The 18,055-nt window shown below is 43.5% G+C and overlaps 1 protein-coding gene across 1 annotated transcript in view; it reads right to left on the reverse strand.

Moving 5' to 3' along the window:
* LOC147463795 (mediator of RNA polymerase II transcription subunit 25-like) overlaps nt 1–14,811 on the reverse strand; it is a 133,303-nt gene extending 118,492 nt beyond the window's left edge. The window contains exons 1-6 of the mRNA XM_086491123.1: nt 14,571–14,811; nt 14,457–14,487; nt 14,274–14,337; nt 13,662–13,792; nt 13,210–13,431; nt 12,948–13,013 (exon numbers count right to left, since the gene is read on the reverse strand). Of these exons, the coding sequence (XP_086347249.1) occupies nt 12,948–13,013; nt 13,210–13,431; nt 13,662–13,792; nt 14,274–14,337; nt 14,457–14,487; nt 14,571–14,809 (753 nt within the window). The 5' untranslated portion in view covers nt 14,810–14,811. The remainder of the gene's footprint in view (nt 1–12,947; nt 13,014–13,209; nt 13,432–13,661; nt 13,793–14,273; nt 14,338–14,456; nt 14,488–14,570) is intronic.
* Nucleotides 14,812–18,055: the final 3,244 nt, after the last annotated feature.

Below are 18,055 nucleotides of genomic sequence, written 5' to 3' on the forward strand. Positions count from 1 at the left end.
ATCCCCAACCTTTTAGAGCTAGCGCTTCCCTTTATCTATTTCTGAATTCCCTTGCACATCAAGAATAGAATTCGAGCTCGATGGACGGGTTCCTTCTTCAATTGCTCCTTCTTCGAAGATGCTTGTTCATGTCGTTGCCGCCAAACAGGGTAGTCGGTCTTCATGTGTCCCTTCTCACCACAATAGAAACGCCTCTCTTGCTCTTTTAAGGTTTGTACATGGTTCAGCATGAAATACTTGAGCTGTTTACCGGTACAAAATATGGCTTCTTAGGCTGATCCGGGTCCTTGGGGGACGCTTTTTGCCTTGGTCCCCATGGTCATCATAAACCGCTCTTTGCCTTGTATGGTACGTGCTATGTATCATCCGTCTGGGCATACCAGTGGAATGTAGATCCTCGGCAATGATTGCCGACTCCTTCATCCGCTTAAGGGTATCGTGGGGGTACACCTTCATGCTCTTTCGAAGCCTAACCTAAAAGGGTCCGGGCCGGGAGATATAGAGGCCTTTAACAACCAAACACCCCCAAACCACAGTCTGCGTCCTTTGGAGGTGCTGAGAGTAACCACTGCTCAGACTTCTTAATACTCCTCCCGCATAACCATCCACGTTCGGCCGGGAGTCACAACAACAATTCTCTCCCCGTAAATAACCACAAGGGTCCGGGCCATGAGTAAAAGCAACACTTTTCAATCATTCAATACTCCCCCCGCAAATAACCACAAGGGTCATGAGTATGAACAAGCATTTTCAAACATCATTTCTCACTACTCCACCCGGGAGTAAAATCACCAATCATTGAAACCAGTATTATAACCACAGTCAAACAATTCAAATCGGCACCAAAACAGGTTCAAAACAGATATCATCCATTTCAAACAAATTTCAAACAGGATCACCAAACAAGTTCTCAAACAAATTTCAAACTTAAAAAAGCAATCTAGACGTCGGTCGAGCTCGAAAAGTCAGCAGACTTTCCATCCTGAAACTTGCACCAAAAAATTAGGGTTAAATTCATATTATAGGGTCGTAGCCGAGCACAACATGGTCCATGAACCCTTGGACAAACAGTGTTTCTTTAGCGGCGATGGTAGTCCCAAGATAGCAATCGCACTGGACCTCCAAGGTCATCTAATCGTGAAGAGACATCTACTGGGAGATGTCAAGAAATTTCAAGTTATAATCTGCTAGGGTTTCCATGGCAAGCATTTCAGGATATACCCCTCTGCCAAAAGTTGCACTCCGAAGGAAGATGTCAGAAACCATACAACTTCGGGCAAAAAAATTTCTTGAAAGCTTGCCAAGTACTTGGGAGTATGCTGCTCGGTAGCTATCAACATCTGCATGGCACTGCCTCTAAGAGAAACAGCAGCTCGAAACAAATCTTGGATCCTTCTCTTGTAAGTGATCTTTATGGCTTCTGCCTTGTAAGACATGAGCGGTGAAGACGAGAGCGCGCCCGATGCACGATGTAGTAAGGGTGGGAGTGGCTAGTAAGTTCGGGGTCGGAGCACGAAGCCAAAATTTCCAATGAACTTTAAAAGTGCGATCTTGCTCTGTCTACTCTTTGGTAGGACCGGTATGCTTTCAGAAAATCACACGCCTGATGCTCTAATACCACTGTCACAAGACGGGCACCACGTGCCAATAGAAAAGAACAGACTGAACAGATTTTTAGCACTTCAATAACAACTGAACTGAGAGAGAGAGAGAGAGAGGAAGACGACACGCAAAACGGAGTGGCAGAATTCCACCCCAGAGAGTATTGGCCCCAAACATTGGCGCCCCTTTCGATATTTCTTTATATTGCATCAACACAGCACAAGTCGGTACTCCAGACTCTGCACCTTCTCCAGGAAGCATGCCAGAGAATGAGCCCTAACCTCATATTTAAAGGCCCTTGGCCTATGAAAAGCAGTTTACATGAAAAGCCGGAAGAAAGACGGATCTTGGAAAATGTGCATCGATTATAGAGCTCTCAACAAAATCACCATCAAGAACACATTTCCGATTCCTAGAATTGATGATATACTTGACCGACTTCAGGGATCCTCGTGCTTTAGCAAGATCGACTTGAAAAGTGGATATCATCATATCTGAATCGCATTGGGAAACGTCTACAAGACAGCCTTTCGGACGACTTTTGTGTTATTTGATGATCCAACGACATTTAACCGGATGATGGACAGGATTTTTCGAGAGTACAGACTATTTTTTAGCACTTTTTTGACGACATCATTTTTTTCTCCAAGGATGAGGCATAACATAGAGTACATCTGCTTCAAGTCTTTCAGGCATTACGAGATCACAAGTTGGTGATTAATGCAAAGAAAAGTGAATCTTTCCTACCAGAGATACACTTTTTGGGACACATTGTCTCAGTAGCGGGAGTGCATATAGATCCGGCCAAAGTAGAGACTATCCGTGATTGGCCCGATTTGAAGAATGTCCATGAAGTTAGAAGCTTCTTGGGATTGTATTCGTACTACATGCGGTTCATTAGAAAGTTTGCACAGGTTGCTTCCCCTTCGCATATTTTGACACAGAAAGGAGTCCCTTTGACTTTGTCGGACTTGCAGAAGTCATTTGAAGTATATTGTGGTGCTTGTGGTCGCAGTCTGGGTGGAGTCTTAATGCAAGAAGGCCATGTCATTGGCTACGAGAGGCGATTGTTCTCAAGGCCTGAATTGACAGCACAAATTTATGAGAAAGAGCTTTTGGCGGTTATCCATGCTCTTACTCAGTGGCGGCATTACCTACTCGGAGCGGATTTTATTGTCTTTATAGACCATCAGAGTTTACGCTACTTCTTGTCACGGAAGCCACTATCGGAAAAGTAGATGCGGTGAGCGAACATCTTGTCACAGTTTCACTTCCAGATTGTCCATGTGCAGGGACAAAAGAATTTGGTGGCAGATGCTTTGTGTCTCGCAAGCCGCTGGTTTTGGCTATTTCCGCGATACATCATAGAGCTTCGAGGATATGGTCGATCAGTATGCCACAAATACAAATTTTGCAGACATTTTCACACGAATACGGGATGGGGAGATAGTAGCGGGATATTCCACTCGGAATGGCTACTTGATGAGGAAAACCATGTTGTGCGTTACACAACCGTTGAGGGGAAAGGTTATGACCGAATGCCACTGTCCGCCTTTTACGGGTTACCGCGGCATTGCTATCACCTTGAAAGGGGTATAGAGATACTTCTTTTGGCCGAGACTCAAGAAGGATGTGGACGAGTTTGTGCGTAGTTGCTTGGTATGCCAGAAAGTCAAGTTTGACAAGCATAAAGCAAAGGGATTGTTACAGACTTTGCCCATACCCACCCGCCCTTGGAAAAGTATTGCAATGGATTTCATTTTTGATCTCCCGAGAACACAGAGTGGTCGCGATGATATCTGGATTGTTATTGACAGATTTAGCAAGGAGGCTCATTTCATTCCAGTGAAGAAAACAGTCAAGCCGGATCACTTAGCGAGACTGTTTGTGGCCCAGATCTTCAGATTACATAGCGTGCATGACGATTGTCTCCGACAGGGACCCCAGGTTTACGAGTTTGTTTTGGAAGGCAAGTTGGGAGAACATTGGCACGCGGTTGCAGTTCTCGTCATCTTTCCACCTGCAGACTGACAGGCAATCTGAGATTGCTAATTCAGTGGTACTAGATTTGTTGAAGTCTTAGCGGGTAGAGGATCCCTTTCTACCCTATGGCATCATTCCAAGATGGGTGACTAATCCATTTTGAGCTTGGGAGACTTAGTTGCCACAAGCATGCCTGCTCTTGAGTCCATTTCATTCTCCCAAAGTAGAGTGACAAATTCTACTTGGTGTTTGAGAGATGTCATCATCACAAACATGGTTCTAAGCATGCATACTACTTAAATCTGTGCACAAGAGAAAGAGAATTAGTCTTATAAGACAAAAACATTGATCATTCAAAAGAAACATGTACATTTGCTTACTTTAATATAGCATTGTAAGCATTGACAAGTACTTACCTTTGGAGGACTTTGCACACTCTCGAAGGGGAAGGTGCCATTTGAGATTATTGAAGGTGCTCCGTAGATTCCACCCTTCCTAAGCACGAAAGATAAGATTTTTGAAGTCGATGAGTACACGCGCGACTTCGGACACGGCTTTTGCCAGGGTCCGCAAGGCTTTGCAGAAATCTCAAGAAAGACAGAAAAAGGCAGCAGATCGCCATCGTCGCGATTTGAAATTGAAGGAGAATGATTGGGTGCTCTTATGTTTTGAGAAGGCAAGCCTGAGAAAGAAGAAGGGAAAGGAGAGGCTTTTTCCAAAGCTTAAAATGCGATACTACGGACCTTTCGAGATCTCCGAAAAGATCAATGATGTCTCCTTCCAATTGAAGCTGCCCGACACTTGGAGGATTCACAATGCATTTCATGTGAGTCTCTTGAAGCCTTTTAAAGGTGATGTGCATGAAGACGGGGAGCCTGATGAGAAACCCGAAGTGGAAGAAAACGAGGAGATCCTTGTTCCATAACAAATTTTGGCACATAAGGACAGAAAGATTTAAGGGTAAAGTGAGAAGGCGGTTCTTGGTTAAATTCAAGAACTATCCTGCATTGGATGCGAAGTGGATGGAGGAGGAGGACCTAGCAGATACTCCTCAAATTGTGAAACTTTACCTTAAAGCTTTTGGTTTAGCATAGTCTACTCCAAATGGAACCCCGAATTCAACTTGGCCGGAGATCTGGTGCAGTGGGTTTGCACAAGAGGAGAGTTACTCCGCTCCTTTCTCAAGAGATGCCTCGATTTTTGAATACTAGAGTCACTGATGACTCTTTGAGCTTCAAGTATACAAAGAGCTGACAGTATTCTCTTGTATGACTTTATGAAATGGAATTCCGGAAAATATGAAATTGCTTTGTTCTTGACTTGTTTAAGTGCAGGAACTGATAGACGAAATGATTGCAACATTTTGGTCTAAATGATCTCAATAGACGTGGTTGCAATAGGGATTATATACCTAGATGAATCCAGGATAAGCCTAGATTCACCCTTAAAGGAAAGTGCAAGATGTAGACCCATGGTAGTCACCCACAAGACAATATAACCATCAGCTCCATCATGCATAGTATTGACTAAATACCACATCCCCACTAACGTCGTCAGTGCCCAATAGTGGGTGTAGAACTGGGTACTAACATATGCTCCCAGACACAACACACACCACACGCACGCACACATCAACATACATCAACACAAAGTTCAGCATACTAGTCAATCGGGCATCTATGAGGTCTTCAGTGGATCTAGATGCGATTGCTAATTGCATTGCCGATAAATCATGGTCTGAGATCCGAATGAATGTTGAATGTGATTTGTCATGTGATGTCCTGTGATGTCAAGTGATGTCTTGTGATGTCGTGTGATGTGACTGTCGATTGGTACATGTGCTAGATGTGTGTTCCTAGTGCGTCGGTACTATCAGTCAGTGTCTTTGCTAAGACAGTTTATGGCTTCTGTCTGTTTTGCAGGCGTAATTGAGGGCGATTACAATGCTTTCAAGGGGGGGTATGTCACAAACTCATGACGTGGCCACCCTGTACACATAATGGCTGCCCGGTGCTGGCATGGAACAGGCTCCAAAATCCGGTTGAATGCTGCGTGGCACTGTTGTACAGACAAGGTCCCGCAAATTCCGGCACAAAACGGGGAGCTCGCACGTGGTAGCAGTGTACGAAACAAACGAGGTAGTTTGCGGCAATTTTTGGCTTTTGGCTATGCAATTTGAGAGAGAGAGAGAGAGAGAGCTCTTTTGCTTTATTGAGAGAGAGAGAGAGAGAGAGAGAGAGAGAGAGAGAGAGAGAGAGAGAGAGACAGGCTTTTGATTTTGAAGCTTTTGGGCTCTGCTTTTAGCATCCCTTGTACACCTATTTATTAGTTGCCTGGGATCACTTCTAAGAGCATTTGGACGTAGAGTCTGAGAGTGAGTCCCAACCACTCCTTTGTACTTTGAGTTGCAGATTAATACGAAAAGAAATACCGAAATGGGCCCCAGTCTTTGGGGCCAACATCTCTAGGCACGGAACTCCGTCGAGCCAGTGTCGAATCAATTGTGAATTGAGTACTGTTTTGAAGTGATTTATTGAGGTGTCGCGGTAGATTCTCAACTTGGGAGTGTCCAAGTCTGTTACAACCTGCCTGTCGAAACGAGTCTATTAGATTAGGTTTTCAACTTTTTGAATCCTCTTGCATAAATGAATTGTACAAGCGTTTTGACAGTGAAACAGGAAGAGCACCACGTGCCAACGGAAAAGAACAGACTGAACAACTTTAAGCACTTCAAATAATAACTGAACTGAAAGAGATACACGACACACGAGATGCGGAATGGCGGAGTTCCACCCCAAGAGAGCATTGGCCCCAAACCTTGGCGCCCCTTTCGGTGTTTCTTTATATTGCTTCAACATGGTACAACTCCCATGGCTTTTCTCTGCATCTCCCGCGCGTAGACTGCCAGCGTGAGAGTCATGGGTCATATTTAAAGGCCCTTGGCCTCTAAAAGCAATTTAGATAAAAAGCTTCAAGTTCTAAAAACATCTAGTCCAAAGTTGGCGCCCAAAAGCTACCAGCGCGATTTGCGAAAATCCGTACAGTTGCCACGTCATCAATCATCGCAAAACGCGGCCAACTACGTCATCAATTATTACACAAGAAAGTGTCCTGCCTTATTTAGGTCACTTGGGCCCCCATCAGACAGAGTCCCATAGGGAACTTTTTTTTAAATTGGTCGCACGGCAAGAGTTTGTGAGTTGGTCAGACTTCTTCTGCTCCTGCTACTTCTACTCCTTCCACTCTTAGGGTTTAGGCCCCTCGACCGGGATCTGCAAGTTGGCTCAGGTCTTCAATGGCTTGACACATCAGCAGCTTGTGACATCCCCCCCTTCTTGAAAGAAAAGTAATCGTCCGCGATTATATCTGCAAAACAACTCAAGTTAGCTCAAAAATTTCCAAGGAACATGCCAAGGGACAATCAATTTTCTCATTACAAATCGGAGCTCTTGATATCCTGAGTTGTTGGCTTCATAGAAAAATCTCACCAATAAGGAGTATATTCTCGTTCCATATCGAAGCTCTTGATATTCTCGCGTAGCAAAATTAGCCATCACACCCAGACCGCGTTGAACTGTAACGGGTGTCTTGATGCACTAAAATTACATACCCGGGCAATCTCACCCAATTAGGAATAGATAGTGCTTGGCACATCATAATGCAACACAAATGCTCACATATGCATGTTACAAGACAGTACGAGCGCCGCCGCTAAGAACTCCCTTGAGACAGACGGTCTACAGTATGAAGCTACTCAACGACTGCCTTGTCACTCCCTCGTCAGATAACCTAAAAAGGTCCGTGCCATGAGTTCAGAGGACTGATACAACCAGACGCTCTCCAAACCGCATCCTGCGTCACTTGGAGGTTTCAAGCATACAATCAAACGCTCCCCTAACATCCCGTTTGCATCGTTCGGAGGTTTTCCAACGGACAAAGAAACGCTCCCCAGATACCCCCGTCTGCATCGTTCCAAGGTTTTCAAGCATACAAAGGAACACTCCCAAGACATCCTGTTTGGGTCGTTCTGAAATTCGGGCAATATCAAAATAGCATTCACTCAAGAGTAAATCACCAAGTATTGAAACCCGAGTCAAACAATTCAAATCGGCACCAAGACAAGTTTAAAAACAAACATTCACTTCAAACAAATTCCAAACAGGATCACCAAACAAGTCTTCAAACAAAATTCAGAAAACTGCTAAAAGACAGAGCGATCAAGACGTGAGCACGCCCAATGCGCGATGGACTAAGGGTGGGAGAGGCTAATAAGTCCGGGGCACGAACACAAAGATTCTTTGATAAAAACTTTCTCTAAAATCTGGAAGCGTCATCTTGCTCTGTCTGCTCTTTGGTAGGACCGAAACCGGAATGCTTTCAAAAACGAACACGACTTGAGCTCTGACACCACTGTAACGGGATGGGCACCACGTGCCAACGGAAAAGAATAGACTGAACAACTTTAAGCGCTTCAAATAACAATTACACTCAAAGAGATACAAGACACACGAAACGTGGAGTAACGGAGTTCCACCCCAAGAGAGCATTGGCCCCAAATCTTAGCGCCCCTTTTGGTATTTCTTTATATTGCCTCAACATGGTACAACTCCCATGGCTCTGCTCTACATCTCCCACGGGTAGACTACGAGAGTGCCCATGAGTCATGTCTAAAATCTTAAAGCAGTTTACATGAAAAGTTCAAGTTCTAAAAACATCTCGTCCAAAAGCAGGCGCCTAAGAGCTACCATTGCAGTTTGCAAAAATCCGTACAGTTGTCATGTCATCAATCAGCGCAAAACGTGAGTCGTCCGTACAGCTGCTTCTATAGACTCTTAGGGTTTAGGTCCCTCGGCCAAGATTTACAAGTCGGCTCAGGTCTCCAGTGGCTTGACACATCAATAGTTTGTGACATTCATATGTTATTACACTACGGTGGGCATCTAACATGACGTGCATGTAGTTTTAGGCTGGAGGAATCCAACGAGCCATTCGCCGCGTCGATCAAATCCTCAGGCGGGCAGATGTGCTACAGTTTCATCCATAAACTAACCCACGATAAAACTTATTAATAAATCATTTTAATGAATTATTTTTTAATAATTTGACAAAGGTTTTGCCCTACCTGAGTCTTAAGTGGTTTATAACCAGTTAATTGGCCTGTAAAGGGTGGGGAGCCCTTGCACAAATGCTGGTTGATTTGGCGTTTTTGGGCAAAAACGCTAGGGCTGATGTTGGATGCAGAAAACGCGGGCTGCTCTTCTACCAAAACGCTGAATAAGGATAGCTCTTGGAGATTCAGTAGACCAGCCCCAACAATTTCAGATTTCACCCTTCCCTCGTCGGAACAGGCTCAAGTCTGCACCTGCTAGTTCTCCCATTGGGGTCCCGTACTTCAGCAGCCCATTTAGCCTCTCCTCGGCCATTCCTTCGCCGCATCGAATGCTCCCATTGCTGTTCATCATTGGCATCGTCAAGATCTGCATTTTCAGCCCTTTCATCTCACATCGGGAGTCCAAATAAGCCCCAGATCAACCCCATGGTGGCCATCCGCAATCCCACATCGAGACAGATCCAAAGATGCAGCAAATCAGCCCCGGAGGTACTTCATCTTGAAGAGTTACCGAGGTAACCTTCCCCATTCGAGTCAATAGAGTCTGCATTTGAGGTATTGCATGTGTGAACATTCCATTTACGCATCAAAAGCAAAATGCCACATCAGCAACAGTGTGGGGGGGCCTTGAGAGGATTGTTTGGGACCCCATCGAGTGTCATTCTCCTCTTCTCTCTCTTCCCCCTCTACACATCTCTACCGATCTCTCTCATTCCCTCTCTTCAAGGAAGTAAAAGGAACCATCATTCAAGCTAAAAGCAATCACTAACGCGAGGAAAAGAAGTGGAGAATTTGTGGAAGTGTAAAACCTAGATCTTCACCATTTCAATTCCGCTGCACCTGACGTTGGTATTAGAGATTTGAAGATTTTGCACTAATCCGATAATCCCCAAAAAAGGTTTTTTTTTTCTCCCTTGTGTTTTTGGTGGTGTTGGCAACCCTTCGGTGAATACTCCTCCCACTCTTGAAACAGCAAGCCTGCCATTGCGCGTGGGACCATGCGCCTTGAGCGTCAGAAAATAGCAACCAATTGGGTATCGGGTGTTGCATGGGGGGTGTGCCGACGAGGGGGTAGATAGTCTCCCAAAGATTACTATGTGACAGTCCTTGAACCAAGACCGAAAATCCTTGCATGGTCAAGACTCGTAGCGGTATGAAGACCTCCACCAATTCAGAAGGCGAGCAAATTTCACCTTCGGATCCTCCCATGAGTACTCCCCCTACCCCTCCATCCTTGCTACCAAATCCCATGGATGCCATTATGTGGATGATGATGGAGATGATGCGGCAAGGAGAAGCACGTCGACAAGAGAGTGTCGAAGCAGCGGAGCGAGAGAAATGTCGATTGGCGGCCGAAGCCGAAGCCAAGGCTTGTAGGTTGGAAAGGACAACCATGCGTGATCTTATCACATCTCTGGAGTCCGATCCGATACCCCATCACCGAAACCGGATTATGAAAAGCTTGCCAAGACCATTGCGGAGAGGAACAATGCTACACGAATGGCCAACAAAACCAATTCTTGAGAAGATTACGTTTAGTAAGTATGACGGCAAGATGAATGCTATTGTCATTTATTCTTGGTTGCATCAATTTACATCCTATTTTGCAAGCCAAGAAGGTGGCTCATTTCGCGTCTCTCCTCATTCCCCCTTTCAAGCTTAGTTGGAAGGACTTCGAGGAGGATTTACAGACGCGCTTCTTGCCTCCACAGTACTTGAAGCGATAGGAGGATTTTCAGGTTGTCTCTACAAGGTAAACCTGTGATGTCGTATGCTAACTGTGTCTCAGTTAGCTGGACAATTGAGAAAATCGGATGAGGAAAGGTTGGAGGCCTTTCTCTTTGGATTGGACCACTCGATCAAGTTTGACATGGAAACCGGTGATCCAAAGACATTGCAAGAGGCGATACGCTTGGCTCAACTCCAAGAGATGAAGCACAACAAGTGTGAACTCAAGACGGCCAACGGTGATGGAAAATTAGATTGAGAAGGACTAGGAGAGTTCTTTTTATTGGTACCATTCCCATTAGGATTTGTCTTTAGAGGAGTCTTGAAAGGAAGAATTACCATTTATATCTCTCTCTCAAAGTGACAAAGATAAGGATAAGGGTAAAGGAAAACCTGATAAACCTAAAGTCACACCTGATGAAAAGTTGCTCAACGACTCGTAGGTGATCAATTACGTATAGAAGAACAAGCATTGTATGCAAAGGAACATAGGTGTTTCCATTGTCACGTAGTAGGTCACATGAAAAAGGAGTGCCCTAAGAAAGAATCTAAAAATGAACTCACTACTGCATAAACTTCAAATTGTACTCCTCAAGTGAATGCTATGAGTGTGGTAGAGCAAGAAGCTAAGCAAGAGGGGACTTTCGAAGAGGATGAACTCATAAAATGTTATGGAGATGTTAATGGTCAAAAGGTCATTGTGTTGTTTGATTTTCGAAGTTCTCAAGATGTCATAAGTGAATCTCTTGTAAAACATGCGCGTCTTCATACTTCTCTTATCCCCACCTCCCAATGCAGGGCTTCTATGAAGACATGGACGCTTCGATCTTTCAAGAATGTGACAATGTCAAATTGGTCATTCAACAAACTCGATTCACTCGTTGTTTTGTAGTCTTTAAATTTGCAGGATGTGATATCATTTTGGGCATTAAGTGGTTTCGCAGGTTCAAGCCCATTATTCATTGGGAGAAGCTCACGTTTCTTGTCAAAGATAATGTGTCGCAACCCGTCCTCATTTGAGGCGAGAGCGGTGTTCCCTCTCTCCCTCTCATCTCTCACGTCCAAGGAAAATAGAGAGCTACGTCGAGGAGCCCAAGTGGCAATCATCTATCTCAACCCCGCGTCCAAGAACTTGAGTATTCCTAACAAGTATAGTGAACGATTTCTCAAGGTCAATTCCATACTTACTCAAGATCTCTACACACCATCCCCATCGACCTATAGACATGTCTCCAACCAATCGCACGACGCGAAACATGTAGGTAATATTTTTCTCTCATTTCCATAAAGCGGATAAAGAGAAGGCAAAACTAGGTGAATTCTTGTTTAGGAGGCTTCGCCCTCCCAAGCTACGGTCTTTTGGGTTACAAGTTCTCTTTGTTCGTAAGAAACCAAACTCGTTCCATTTTTGTGTGGATTTCAGGGTACTCAGGACAAGGATGGTCAAATTCCGAAAGCCGGCACCTCACATGGCCGTTCCTTTGGAGCGTCTACAGGAGGCACAGCGAGTTTCCAAAGTTGGCCTGAAGAGTTGCCACCACAAGGGTGGACTTCCAAGGAGCAATCCAAAAGAATCACCGAAGATCATTGGTCAAGTCAAAGTCATCAAGCGAAGCGTGCTCAATTGCTTCAATTCTAGTTTGGAAATACAAGTTATCCACAAGATAGGGATTTGTCTGTGAATCTTGGCAAGACGATATTTAACACCACAACACACTAATTGAGGTCATCAGCACCAATATTTACTTATAGTCAGGAAGTGGTAGAGTATGTAGAGTCACAGATGTTTACTTATGGTCAGTAAGTGGTAGAGTATGTAGAGTCCTTCACACATCAGGGAGTCATTTTTCACGACAGACCCTCTTTCCGTGTGAGAGAGGCAGCAGCTTCAAGCTTGACATAAGAATAGGCACCTTGCAAAATTGGAGTAGATCAAAAACAGTAAGCTGGTACATCCACAGTATTGTGCAAGATACAGATCAAGGGCTCTAGTTAAGTGCATGATTGCACATCTGCAAAGTGACTCCACAACAATTGTACCATGTGTATTATTTAATATATACAGAAGTACCAAAAGGGACGCCATCCAGTGTCTTTGTCTACAATATGATATTCTCTCTTTCAGGTTCAAGTGTTTGTTGTTTTGATTGGTGATTGTTGCAGTCATTTCACCACCTTGCGAGTGGCTTGCCAGTTACACTAAGCCACTGAGCAAAAAGTTGCTTTTATGTTAGTGTGATACCTGATTCTTTTGTCATGTTTATCTGACACCAATCATAATCTATTTGAGATGCTTGGCCTGAACCCCATTTCCCATGCCACTCCTAACCCGATACATGCTCAATATACATTCTGCAAATCAACTCAAAAGGAAAGGCTAGGCCATAGTTGCACATGGTAACAGGGGAATTACAATCACCTTAAAACAGACCCCTAAACAACCAGTATCAACATTCACCCGGTCATAGAAAAGCAAGAACTGCATTCATTCAGAAAATGGTCTTATTACTCAAGAAAATCTTACCATATTAAAGATCGATCTAAGTGAGAGGAGCTGCCTTGGAGATATGATGGATAAAGACACACTACACTGGAACCAGAAAAAAAAAAGTCAGAAAAAATACAACTCCACAAAACCATGACATAATCTGCAAAGGCAAAGAGATCCCCAAGAGACAAAAAAGATAAACCATCATAGGGAACTTTTTACAATAAAGGCCACTGAACTCACCATCCTCCATAATAAAGTGAATCATTCATACAGTGTAAGTTTTAGCATCAAAAACCTGTGAGAAAGCCTTAGCGACTGTGTCTGCATCGGCAAGCCACCAATGCTCCGCAGCAGATGGATCACTACTTGTACTTGGCTGCGGTAAACCTTGCACAGGGGGTCTAGGAATGGGTGTCGGAAGGCGATGAGGGTTTGATGCTGCCACAAGGATGCAATGTTTCTGCCTGTCTGCTGCTACTTGAGATACTGGGTTTGCAACAGGAGCTGGACAGCACATCTAGAGAGGAAACCGTCATCTTAATTCAGGACATGTACAGCAGCTTCAAATAATAGAAGAGGTTAACCCTGAAGAAGCACAGTAGAGCTATGCAGCTTGTGAGAGGGCACACACATGCGCATATGTATGCATGAGTCAATATGTGCACCACTTAAAAGTGGGGGGTGTTTGGGGTCACGAGCGTGGCCCAGCTAGAAGCAATAAGCCCCTTACTAGACAAGAAACATTACCAGCAAAGCTTCTGCCAGCCCTTCTGCTATTGCAGCATCGCCAAAACCTCCTCCTGCAAAGTTTATGCGAGAAACCCATTGCCAAAATCTATCAAGGTTTGTTGTCCATCCAGTTTGTTGCAGCAAGCATCCTACAGTGAAAAGTTTAAGAAAAGCAATAATCAAGTTTGGGTAATTGAACAAACTAGCCTGATAATATAAGATTGCTGCATATTTGAAATAGCAGGCGGGGGTTTGAAGAGGTCCCAAAACCATTTTAGTTTTGATAAACTGATAACAAGTTGTTAGCAATTGGATTTTTATGACACAATTTCACGGAGCCAGCTCAAGGGCAAAGTTGTCAGTGAGGTTGAACAGTTGAATCCTTCAGTTTACATACACCTATACGAATTAAAGAACATGCACAATTGCAAATTGAGATTAATAATTTCATTGAAGTCATTCACAAGACTTAATAATTATCAGCTTCATCAAACATAATCTTGGCAATCTCTTGATTGAGTTAAACTAGGGTGCCCATCCCTTTCTTTGAAAAAAACTGATAAGCTGCTGTGAAGAAACGAGATGATACTTGATAGAGATAATCATCTAAGAAGAAAACAACCTGCTTACCACTGTATGGACCATGAGTGTAAAACACCACCAAAGCCATCTCTACCACAGGGCCGGGGGTTTTCTGTGAAGACCATAAATGGAAAGGTAATTGTCATAGCTTGCTAATCCCCTCCCCTTAAAGAAAAAGAGAGGGCGTTACTGATTAAGACCACTCGTAGGCTAAATTTTGGGAGGAATTACCTGATTTAAACCTTCGCCATCGCAAAAAGACCTGCGCAAAACATACATGCAGAAACCAAAATGATATCAAAGTTTGATTAACGACGCAGTGGCAACGAAGAAGTTAAATCTCACCTAATGATTTTGTCGAGATACTCTGTGCGTAGGAGTTCCCAGTGATGTCCGAGCGCAGCAGTACCCTCCACTACAAGCATCAGTTGCCGCGGATGAGACGGCGCGGACGCCATAGTTTTAGTAACGCGGCGATGGGTGGATGATTTATTGCCTGTGGCGCAAAAAGTCACTATTGACATTGATTTTTGGTGCAAGCTTATAACAAGTGACGAAATCACGAGGCCTGAGAAAGGAAACATTTCATGAGAGTGCTGATAGTTTCACCGCCACAAACACGTTCCTAGACTAGCTCATAAATTATCAAACCAATATGCATTATCAAACCAATATGCAGTCCAATCTACACTTTAAAGCTGGAGTTTGGGGGGTAAAGAATTGAAGATGATGTTATGAGAGAGCGAGAAAGAGAGTGCTCAGAGAAGGAAATTATTATTTTACATTATTCTCCGAATTCTTCAGAGATCTTGTGAGAATGAAGTAGGAAACGAGGGGGAACTTAGCAAGTTGGAGCAGCTGACGAACAAATTGACAATAGTGGACGAAGCTTAGGGTAAGAGTGGAAATTTGAGAGAGAGAGAGAGAGAGAGCCTATTGCGGGGTCACTACAGTATGCAACAACTCTATGGCGCAGCACAAGGGCATTAGCGTGGCGCATACGGAAAAGGAGTAGCACGCAGGAGTTGATGAGGGTGATAAAGAAGAATTGGTTGGAACAGCTGGAAGCTCATAGGGGTGTTCGACAATATTAGCAGCGGGCTATGGCACAGAGTTGGAGCTGACAAAAGCTATGGAGGCTCCTCGAAGGTGGTGTCCAAGGAAACATACAAGGGACGTACTGGAAAGTTGAGTAATAAAAACTGTGAAGCAGTAGGGAAAGCCAGTGGGCGCAAAGCTCATGAATGGCAGCACCAAGGGCGAGCTGGCATGCAGGGCTAGAGAGAGAAACAAGTACCTAAGCTTTGGCAAAGTTGGTAGATTTGATGGACATCTGGGAGGCTCTGGCACAAACAGAAGATCAGGTCTGAGTGTCTGGGCATGGTCATTTTTGGCAATGGAGATGACGAGCAAAATCTCATGGATCTATGGCACTCAAAGGTGCACAGAGACAAAGGGGGAGAGAGATAAAGAGAGCAAAACGTGGGGAGATATCGAAAGCATTAATTCAGAATCATTGTAGCTTCCCCATACCTCCCGACTCTCAAGCTTACCGAGATCATGGTCATGGTGCTTCATCATTCTTTTAAGAGATTTGTTGCCACCATGAGTGCCCATTAGCATATCCGCTGGCCTCACCCATTTGGGGCAGGCCAAAAATTATGTATTTTCAAAAAAATGTAATCATGACATAAAGTGTTTTTTAAAACATTAATTTTATATTTTTCAGAAAAATGATCTTCTCTTTTTAATTAGCAAAAAGAGAAACCGTCACTAAGGCCTCCCCCCTTTGGGGCAGGCCAAAAAGCGAGTGAATTGAATGTAGGGAAAAGGATCCAATAAGAGGTTGCGTTTCAAAGAGCTGGGCATTTAAACTCAATGAAAAATGATATCAACTTCAGATATGGACAAGTCCAAGTAGCAAGCAATAACTAAATATGAGTTTCCTTGCCCTCCCTTTGTTGGGCATGTATTTGCACTCAGTGCATTGTGAGAGACTTCAAGTAAACTAGTGGGTTCGAAGGAGCAATATTCCAAACAAGAAGCTTGCTAACAGCTTCTTATGCTCAAGTGTAATGCACTTTGTAATAAGTGGTTTTCTCCAGTAATAGCATGAGCTTTGCCTATGGTAAATACACCCTGCAATGGGAGGAGTCCAAGAGACAACAATTCACGTTGCATGGAGTGTCGCCAAATGATGTGACTTTCTTAAATAACCCCTGACCAACAACCTTGTCATGGATTTGTTTGCTCATGTCAAACTCGATCCTAAGGTACTTGGCCCTGCTCCTATTGGCCATATTCTACAATCAATGCATTCTAAGAGACTTCATTACAACCAAGAATGTTATTAAGATCGAAGATTGAGCTCCGAGAAGTGTATCGCACTTAGTGTACATGATTTTCTTTGCAAGTAACCCACGAATGTGGATAGATGCTGCAAATACTCTTAAGGAATTTTTTTCTCGATAGTCCTTGACTACAACCTTATCATGAATCTATTTTCCCTTGTCAACCTCTCGCATAATGCCACACTTCTTCAAACTACAAGTATATGTGGTCACATCTGGAGAGAAGGCCTTGCTCTTCCAAACACAAAGATTTGTTAGATGTAAACACGTATTTGAAGAATAAGACATCTCTCTCTCTCTCTCTCTCTCTCTCTCTCTCTCTCTCTCTCTCTCTCTCTCTCTCTCTCTCTCTCTCTCTCTCTCTCTCTCTCTCTGTGTGTGTGTGTGTGTGTGTGTGTGTGTGTGTGTGTGTGTGTGTGTGTGTGTGTGCGCGCGCATGTGTGTGTGTGTTTGGGGGGGGGTGTGTTTTCTACTTTCTTGGAGATATAGGCACATACCACATGCCCTCTCTCTTTTTTTTTCTCTCTTTCTCTCTTTCTAGATGCATACACACATTGATACATATGCACACACACAATCACAACGATAACCACAATCATTTCTTTGTTCTTTCGTTTTCCTCTTTGAATCAACACTAGGTTTAGGACCAAGGGTGTTGTGTGGGTTGGAGAGGTTTTGATTTTCTCATTCGGATTCTTCCTCATTATTGTAAGCGATTGTATACTACAACTACATTTGTGCAATTCTCTCTACAATCTTTTTGCAAGATATTGTGCAATGCTTGTATCTTCAATGATAAAGGAGCTCCAAATAAATGACATCTATACAAAAATTAGCAAACCTATATCTTATCCATGGGCAACATTACAGAGAAGCATAAATAGCATATATTGTCTACTGTAGGCATGTACCTAAACAGCAGGCAAGTCTCTCTCTCTCTCTCTCTCTCTCTCTCTCTCTCTCTCTCTCTCTCTCTCTCTCTCTCTCTCTCTCTCTCTCTAAAATTATAGAGTCTAATTATATTAAAAGGGTGAATATAGGTTTAGAGAATGTACAGAGTGAAGCACATACGCAAAAGTAGATTTGAAAGAATCCAATAGAATTTGACGAATGTGTGCTCTGTATCAATTGTTGATGTGTAAGATTGATGTGGAGAGCGTAATTAATCTGTGTGCACTAGAACATAAGCAAGGTGAGTTATCTAAAAGAAGTAAAATAACAATCTGATCCCGTTGTTCAAATACCATTATGCAACCATTTTGTATACCTTCTTTGATTAGGAGAGGTAGTTAGCAATAGCAATACTTCATTTACAACATTTAGTATTGAAGTTCCTCGTGAGAGAAAAATGCACGAGAAGTATAAGTCAAAGGTACTCAATACAAATTAAGTATGAGTAAATTGTAACTTTTTTTTTAATATCATGTTTGAACTACTCATAGCCATCTAAACAGATAACGTTAGTTTTTGGAGGAGCTA

The sequence above is a fragment of the Adiantum capillus-veneris genome, chromosome 2, assembly GCF_014529385.1.
Source record: "Adiantum capillus-veneris isolate H3 chromosome 2, ASM1452938v2, whole genome shotgun sequence".
Classification (NCBI taxonomy): domain Eukaryota; kingdom Viridiplantae; phylum Streptophyta; class Polypodiopsida; order Polypodiales; family Pteridaceae; genus Adiantum; species Adiantum capillus-veneris.